This window comes from Phaethon lepturus, unplaced genomic scaffold (assembly GCF_000687285.1).
Source record: "Phaethon lepturus isolate BGI_N335 unplaced genomic scaffold, ASM68728v1 scaffold19440, whole genome shotgun sequence".
NCBI lineage: Eukaryota > Metazoa > Chordata > Aves > Phaethontiformes > Phaethontidae > Phaethon > Phaethon lepturus.
The window spans coordinates 23359-32170 of NW_010514288.1; the positions used below are offsets into that span (position 1 = coordinate 23359).

The 8812-nt window shown below is 43.4% G+C and overlaps 1 protein-coding gene across 1 annotated transcript; it reads left to right on the forward strand.

The window, feature by feature from the left end:
• The first annotated feature begins 2184 nt into the window (after nucleotides 1-2184).
• IL22 (interleukin 22) lies at nucleotides 2185-4300 on the forward strand. The gene is made up of 5 exons (XM_010292603.1): nucleotides 2185-2388; nucleotides 3184-3249; nucleotides 3346-3489; nucleotides 3710-3775; nucleotides 4187-4300. Exons 1-5 carry the CDS (start codon nucleotides 2185-2187, stop codon nucleotides 4298-4300), a joined length of 594 nt encoding a protein of 197 aa, XP_010290905.1.
• Nucleotides 4301-8812: the final 4512 nt, after the last annotated feature.

The window sequence follows — 8812 nt, forward strand, 5'->3', positions numbered from 1 at the left end:
AAAGATTCAGCATCTAATTCCTTGTCCCTCTGCCTGATGTTTTTTAAATATCCGTCAGGAGGTTGTGGGAAGCTTGGGACCAGATGGGCTCCTCGCAGTGGTTTGAACAGATGTGAGTGGCACTGCACCTGCTTACCCAGGTCACAAACACTTTCCATGGGATCGGAGCCACAAGAAGAGATCAGGCAAGCTGGATCTGTGTCCAAGAGTAAGTGACCAAAAGGATGGAGAGGTAGGATCCAGAAGGGTGGGAGGACAGGGGGTCTGGATCAGGAGGGGGGCTGTGTTCCCCCCTCTGGGAGGGTCCAAATGCCCATTCACAGGTTTTGTGCTGGGGTTGGAACTTCTGCTGGATGAGATAGTGGAGAAGTGCGAGAAACCTCAGTTAGAAGCAGAATTTGGTTATCAGGCTGTGTTTAATACATGGAGAGGAGTTCATGGGATTACACTTCAGGGGAGGCCAATCCTTCAAAACAACCTCCGGATTTCTCCCAGTTTGGTCTTTAATGTCTGTCTTTTGACTAAGTATAACTCAGCCTCCCATCTTCTCATTAACCTGCTCCCTCAGTGGGCCTATTAGCCTGGCAAATGAAAAAATTATGGAAAAGAGTTTATAAACATGTTCTTGAATAGCTTTGTGGTACATTTGGGGTGTGAACTAGGTTGTCAACATCCTAGGACCAGACTTGCTTTCTGTTTCCCACTGCAGTCAGGATGCTGTTGGAGGCCAGGCATAGGAATGGGTGGGATACCGTGAGAGGGGCGTGGAAAGGGACGTGGTGATGATGGCTCCAGGGTGAGTGGGTGCAACTTCAAGGGCACAGGGCTGTGCATAGCTGATGTGGCATGTACCTGAAGGCAACTGAGGCAGGACTGAGGCATGGAGAAACGAATTCATGCTGTGGATGCATCAGGGGAGGCTAAAGCCTAACCCTGGTGCTAGCTTGCCTTTAACTGCTTCCTTTCAGGTACAAGCAAAAGAGCTGGGCATTTCAGCCCATGGGGTAAGGCTGATTATGGCTCTTGTCCCCACAACCTCAGCCATGAGGGGTGAAGCCCAGCCCCAGGCATGCCGCTGTTCACTCTCAGAGGCAGAGCTGGAGCCTTGGTTTTCCAGGCTCGATTTCTCACATTTGTCACCTGTGAGCCCTGTGGGTATTAGACAGCCAGGAGCTTGCATTTGTACCGGTTCTGTGTCCTCATGCATCACTATCTCAGCTGGGTTGCAAATTACTCTCTAAAGAGAGCGGAGTTTCCCTTTAGCACCCTGCATAATATTTCAGACTGAAGGTGCCACAGTGCCTTTACGTTAGCAGAACAGGGTCAGGAACATGGAAATCACCTGGATAAGTAAGTGCGTGACCACAGCTCTGGTCACTACCCCTGGTTACAGTCTGGAATATGGACAATTTTTTGGAAAATGGGAATTTGGAGGTCAGGGATGTGATAAATGCAATGTTGATCCTACCCAGTTTCTGATGTCTCGGAGAGGATTCCACAGTGATAGGCAGATGACTGGTGACTCCAGCGGGACAGTATGTGGGAAAGGGTATTTGCAGGGTAGGAACTATAGGCAGTCAGTGATTTGAGTCTGGTGCAGTCTCTGACTACTTGTGTATACTAGTCAGCACTATCGGGGCACCAGTCTTTTACCACAGAAGATGAACAAAAATTAATATAAATTACATTGTCTGCCATCAAATTGCCAATCCAATTAGTGTGTTACAATCAGGACAGAAGGCACAAACCCATAAACTTCTCAAATATTTTTATGCAAAAAGAATTCAGGATTCCTGCCCTGGTAAAAGCTCCTGCTTTGGTTTATTTTATAAGAAACTAAAGCTTACAATGGCCTTGAAGTTGTATTTGTGGGTTTTGTAGTGGTTAGGTAGTTCTCAGAAGAGGATACTGGAAAGTAAGAGACTTGCTGATGTCATTTTTAATTCACCACCAGCACCCCAAAAAAAAAAAAAAAAGCCGAGAGAGGTGTTGGTGGCCCTATATAAGGTGCACCTCACCTCCTGCAGAGCACATCAAGAATCACAGCAAAGGTAAGGCTTGCAGCCCTTGTGCCTCTCTCACTTTGCCTTGCCTGCTCTTCCCGATGCTAACACTACTCTCTCTCATCAGTGCTGAGTGCTGTAGCTGCAACCTGCTGTGACAGACGACTTTGGATCGTGAGCCATGGCCTCACTGCAAACCTTGACCAAAAGCTTCTCAGGATGGGTTGTCTTCTGCTGCTGTTGCTGTCTTCCTCTTCTTCTCACCAGCCCTCTGCCTCCAAAAGGGGCAGGATTGTCTTCTACAGCTCATCATGCCTGCAGGCTCAGGAAGATCAACTTCCAGCAACCCTACATCAGGAATCGCACCTACACGTTGGCTAAAATGGTACAGTAACCCACATGTCCTTCATGGAGGGATCTGAGGACCTCCTCCTCTGCCAGTGCCCTGACTTCTCACCTTTGGCCTTCCTCTCTCTTTCTCCTGCCTTTCTCCAGAAAAAAACATGTATTTGCAGCAAGGCAGAACTTGGGCGAGTGGAGTGGGTCTGTTGCCCACTGTTGTGTGGCTGGGTGAAGCTGCTGCCTCTCCTCCTCCTGCTCCCCAAGGGAAAGGCAGCCCCTTGGCACAGCACAGCTCCTTCTCTTGAGTGGCTGCTGCTAGACTGGGGCAATCGTGTAACGTGAGCTTAAATTTCTCTGTTTGCCCAGTCCATTTGGAGCTGGGCCTGCCGTGAATCCAGCCATGGCCAGGCAGATCCTCAGGCATCTTACAGTGCTCTTCTTGGGCAGGTTTCTTGGCTGCTCTTACCATGGGTGGGTCCTCCATGGTGTACGCCATCAAGTGCTGCAGCACCTCCCAGCAGTGTCACAGGCTGCCATGAGGTCAGCCACCTGCAGCATCTGGTTTAGTCATCATAACCACTATGACATCTAATGTTTAAAAGGGGGACAGGAACTCAGAATTCTGCTTATTCATTTTCCAGTGATACTGACCTTGAATCTCATCCCATTAAGGGGACAGACAGACACAATGTCTAAGCTTATCTACCTGTAACAGACTGTCTATGGTGTCCATTCCCTCATTTCACCTGCACTATTATTGATGAAAACCTTAGGGTTTATTATTAATTTTTAGAGAATTGTCCCATCCCCACCTGACATTTCATTTTTTTCCTCTCAGGCCAGGGTCTCTGACCAGGACACGGACAACAGGCTCATTGGGCAGCAGCTCTATGTTAACATCAAGGTAAGTCTTACGTCAGGAGGCTACTCTTTGCATCCTTCTGCAGCACTTGTTGATCACTTGCCATGATTTATTGTGACCTCTTACTTGCATACATAGGAAAACAACCGCTGCTACATGATGAAGAAGATTGTGGAGATTGTAGTGAAAGACGTCCTCCTCACCGAGGCCAAGGGCCAGTACCCATACGTTGAGGAGGTGGCACAGTTCCTGGCGTCCCTGACCTCAGAACTGAGCAGATGTGTGAGTAGCGTTGGGTTTCTTTCCCTCCTCGTGACTCTTGTTCCTGGTCCTGAACCTCAGAATGCTGCAAACAGTGGCAAAAGGCAGTGATATGAAAGGAAACCTCAGACCAAAGATATCAAACTCGAGGTTGATAGAAAGGTGTGACAAAGAAAAAAAAAAAAAGGCAGATTATTGCCTACAGCTGCTAATGTCATGTCTGGATGTTTTCTTTTTTTAGAAATTCTCGGGACACGGAGAGCACGTTGAAAAGAACCTGGAAGAAATGAAGAGCAAAATGGAACAGGTACATTTTTTCCCAATATTTAAAAAGAGTAGTTCCAAATCCCAATCATTGAATTGCATTACGGCTGACCTAATTATGAAACAAACTCTGGAGATTATTTAGAAGGCGAAGCCTGCAGGAGCATTAAAGAGCGGATTAGTGACGTTTCCACTTCCAGCCCGCCTTCATTTGTCCTGTTAACTTTCTGCATGTGTTGTGGTAAAATTGTCCTTCAGAAATCAGGTTGCACGTAACTGTGTATGCTAGACTGGATTTGAATGAGCTAGTTTACATCTTATGGTATAATAATTCTAATAGAACTATGTGAGGGAATAGGGAGAGTAAATTCTCAATTCAGTTTCTGTGACAAGCCTAATTTCAATTTTCTGAGAAATAATGAGATGCTAAAACTTAAATTCTGCTCTTTTCTAGTTGGGAGAGAATGGAAAGACTAAAGCCATTGGAGAACTGGATTTACTGTTTGACTACGTAGAAAATGCCTGTACTGATACCCCAAAGAAGGGAGGGAACAAGAAGAAAAACTGAAAGAATTTCAGATCAGGCTTGAGGAGATGTCTCTGAAAAACTCTCGCTATAACTCAAATTGATTAACTGTTGTGGACCACTCCCCCCCAATCCCTGATGCAGTATATTTTTTTACCTGTGCCAAAAATAGCAAACTAGGTGGGCACAGACAGGAAGCATATTGCTTCCTTATTTGAAAATGAGAACTCCAGGACAGTGTTTGCAGCTCCATTTCAACACAGGGCATAAATTATTTTCAAAGGCACACTCCTGTCCATCTCCATTGACGCTTCCACCTCCATTGGAATAAGGCAACTACTTCTGTATTTTATAGGCTGAGATTTGATGCCTGTGAACCAGCTTTGGTCAAGGTAGGCAGTGATATGTAGCCAGGATGTTTTGAGCCTTTTACTTGGAAATCTCTCTTGCGTATGTTGCCCCCTTCTGACCTTTGCCTGAAAAGTTGGTATTTCAGGCTAATTCAGAAATTATTTTTGTCATTCATATTTAATGGTAACTTATTATAAAGTAATAATTATACAGTACTATTATTTATATAGATTAATTGAAAAATATCCAGGGAAATGTATTTATGAAGCTGTACTAGAGGCTTTTAAGTGAACTATGAAATTAAAATTGTTGTGTGGTATTTATATGCAAATGGATTGTTTTATAAATGTTTAGTCTTTAATTTATTATAATAAATATTTTGGTCCTCAAATATTGCCATTTACAGAGCTTTTCTCTTTTACTCAAATGTAAGGGAGGTGACACATATTGTGCCTCTGGGGCTGCTGGGCCAGTGGCTGTATTCTTGTATCCAGAAAGGATGCATGGAGACATGCTTCTTCATCATAAGGCTGAAATTTCAACTTATCACAGGCCAGGGCTTAGTGGGGAACTTTGTGGGTCAGCCTTTCTGTGAGGGGTGGTGGGAAAAGTAGCATCACTCCTGAGAGTCATTGGTTTGCTTCATTGATTCTGCCTCAGTATGGCCATAGACAAGATCCTGTCTTGAATAGCTGCCGGTGAAAAGTCCCAAGCTGTTGTCCCCCGTGGGTCAGATGAGATGGAGACAAGGAGTCAGGCAGCAGTTGCTAAGGGAAAACTCTGACTTCTCACTGCCCCATAGGCACCCTGAGCACAAAGGGCACTCTGCAGCATCAGGGATTTGAGAGCACTTCTGAAGAGAAATTCGTGGTGCCTACTCTCAATGCAAGCTCCTAGAGAAAAAAAAAACCCAAAGAAGTCACTGAAGAGCAGTTTAGTCTACCATTATCAGGTCCTTCAGCAATGTTCCCTGGGCAAAGACAGAGGAGTTGCTCTGGTTCAGACAGGGACATTGGTGTCTGGACCAAGGTTAAAGAGGTGAAAAGCATGCAAAGAGTGAGAAAGCCAGAGGAAATATGTCATAGTGGATTGTCAGCAACTGGTGAAGACTTCTTGAGCAAGGCTTTATCGTTTCTTCACCAGGGCAACAGGAATCCTGTTCACATCTGAAAAAAAAAGAAAAAAAAAATGTCTCAAATAAAAGACTCAGGTGGCAGTGCAGGTGAGGAGGGTGAATTTTTGCAAACACAGCATATCAGGGACATTCATAAGAAAAAAATCTTGCTAAAAGGATATCTAGGAGACACCCCATGAATAACTACTGTAATATGGGAAAAATGTTGGCAGGAAATCTACCTTGATCTACCTTACCATCAATTACATTCAAAGATAAATTGAATTAGTCCAAAAATAGTTAGTCTTAATGTGACTTACCTCACCTGTTGAAGTTAGGCAGCATTGAAGTGAGATTAAACTATCCCACATTGCACCAGAGCAAATTTGAGATAAAAGCGTCCATCCATACCTAATTTGAACAAGCTTTATGTGAACTGAAATAACACTTTCTTGTGGGAACTCACATACTAGACTGGAATACGATCTATCTGGATGATGGATGCCCGTTACCTGTCAAACTAGGTGCAATCAGCATGGCTTACTTTGCTCCACACATATGAATTACATGCCGGTTCACAGTCAAGGCAGGAGTGACTCAACAGGGACAGCCAGCCAGGATTTGGTGCAACATTACCGTGTTAGGGGTTTAATCCTTTGCTATATTCAGTAGGATATTTATTTTCTTTCTTGTGCAATAAGAAATAATGTTGGCCAACATCTTTTCTCATATCACTCGAACTTGCGACAGCTGAGAGCAAAGGGAGGGAAGTTAAGCACCAAATGGGGAGTTCATCTCACTGACCTTTGACAGACACAGCCTATCCCCAAGCTACATGAGGCTCCTTTTATAGTCAATGGAGGGTATAGGAATTATTCAGGTGTCATTCATCTCATCTATGTTAGAGGTTTATAAAGATTGTGCCTTTGGACAGCATAACAGGACTTTGCCCTGAAAGTACCTGTTTTCTTCCTTGTTTATAAATAGAGAATAGACCATGAACCACACATGCTGATCTTCGTTGATATCATCTCTTCACAAACAGATAATTAACTTATTTCCTTCTTCTGCTTCCTTTAGGCCTCTTCCACATTGTCCTTGTTGAGCTGCCCTACCCAGAAATGTCAAATCAATCTCTCAAGGTTTCCACACTGGGGCTAAACCCAGATGAAATCCCATTTGTCCACAAAAGCGTAAAAAAAAAAGTAAACTGTTTATTAACTTCTCCAACCCTGAAAACCACCAGCTGGAAGACTCTACCATGGAAACCTCATAAGCTGAAGCCCTGGAAATGCCACACAGCAAATTTTGCAGAATTTCCTTCATAGGTTTTCTTACAGGGCATGTCTGACTTGTGGGTGTGTGAAGGATGGTGGGTGATGGTCAGTTTTGAACAGACAAAGGAAGTAGAAGTTGGAGGAGGTTTCCCTTACAACCAGAGGAAATGTCTGGGACAAACAATTACTGACCAAAAGAAGTACTTTCAGTCAGGCAAGCTGTGTTTCAATTCCGTTGATAGTTACAGCTCAAAAAAGGAAAAACATGCTGAAATATTTCGTTCTGACGTTTTCTGAATAAAATATTTCAGTTTTACACTTCAAAATAGTGTTTTGTTTTAGAGTTTTATGTACATTTTCTTTCAAAGGTTGAAAAGAGATTTGAAAGCAAAATGAGCTGTTTCATTTTGAGTGGGGCAAGTGCTTTGGGCTGACCCAAAATGAATTTTTTTTGTTTAATTTTTCGGTTGGATCACCAAAGAGAAACTCTGTTGTTCACATAATTCTAATTTCCGTTGCCCTATTTTCCTTTCCTGACCCCGCCTTCAAGTCATGGACTATTTATAATTCCCAGAGGTCCTTGACCTAGTGCTGTTAGGGAAGGCACCTGCTCCACATCCTTCATCGAGGACACCTCCATTGTAGAGACTGGAGGACCTCTTCCAGAGCAAAAAATTGACAGAGCTGCCTACTGCCAAATTTGCGTTTCATTGGCTCTTCCTCCCCTTCACTTCCATTAGGTCACCAGAACAGGGACTCTTTTTCGCCACACAGGTAATTATAAAACATTTAAACTACGCCTGAAACTTCATATTGTGAAGACAGGGGAACTCAAAGCATGAACAGAAGTTTCCACATCCTGCTGAGTAAGTATTGGTGACGGTTTAAGAAACGTCTCTTAAATACATTGCATGGAGTGTTACTCAGTTACGAGATTTACATATTCTATATCTGAATATATATAATACTCCTTAAGTGACCTATAATAATAGAGGGTTGATATTTCCAGTTTGCTGCTGGCAGTATATTCTAGGCAATGCAAAGAGCTGAAGCTATCCTGATAAACCAGTGGCATGTGATTATGTCAGCCTGTGCTTTAAAGCACAATTAGCTCAACAATTAGCTGCTTTGAAGAAAGTATGGACTGCACTGAACAACAGTAAATGCCTGATCACCTTTTCAGTCACAGTCATCATCAGTACCCAATGGATGTTCCTAAATATGGTGTAATCTGGAGCAGAACTGGCCTGCTAATGTGGAGCAGGATTGGCACATTACAGTCAATCTCAGCCTTATGTATGATGTTGCCAGGAAGAAGGTAATGACCATGGAAAGAAGGAAAACCTTCAATGCAGTTCTGTGGAGCCCAGGGTACTTTTGGCAGTCCGTTACCCAATGACATGTTACATAAAATTACATATTGAGGATGGAAAGTAACGTAACCTCTCAGGGGATCCAGACCAGGATTTTATGCCTTTCAGGAATTTGTTAGGAAGTCTTATTTGGGTGAGGTAAATTGCAAAACCCAAACTATGCTAAGGCTGATGGCATTTCCGGGGCTACACATGCTTCTTAACACACATCAATTTGTAACACCTTTTTCTTGGTTAACACGCAGCTGCAGACCTTATCAGATGAACTGTATGAATTTCACCACTAGCAAAAGTGTTAAACAACTATATAAGTGAAAAGATTTCTTCTGAAGTCTAGGAAATCACTCTCTCTGTTTAATCTTGAAATTCCAAATCCCTGGCCAAATTCACAGATATCGATTGCTATAATTTAATCTGGAATTCACTGATGAATGGTTTA

Coding starts and splice junctions, on each gene's coding strand:
- IL22 (XM_010292603.1), top strand. CDS start 2,185: ATGGCCTCACTGCAAACCTTGACCAAAAGCTTCTCAGGATGGGTTGTC. Junction 3,250..3,345: donor AGCTCTATGTTAACATCAAG/GTAAGTCTTACG, acceptor TTGCATACATAG/GAAAACAACCGCTGCTACAT. Junction 3,776..4,186: donor TGAAGAGCAAAATGGAACAG/GTACATTTTTTC, acceptor GCTCTTTTCTAG/TTGGGAGAGAATGGAAAGAC.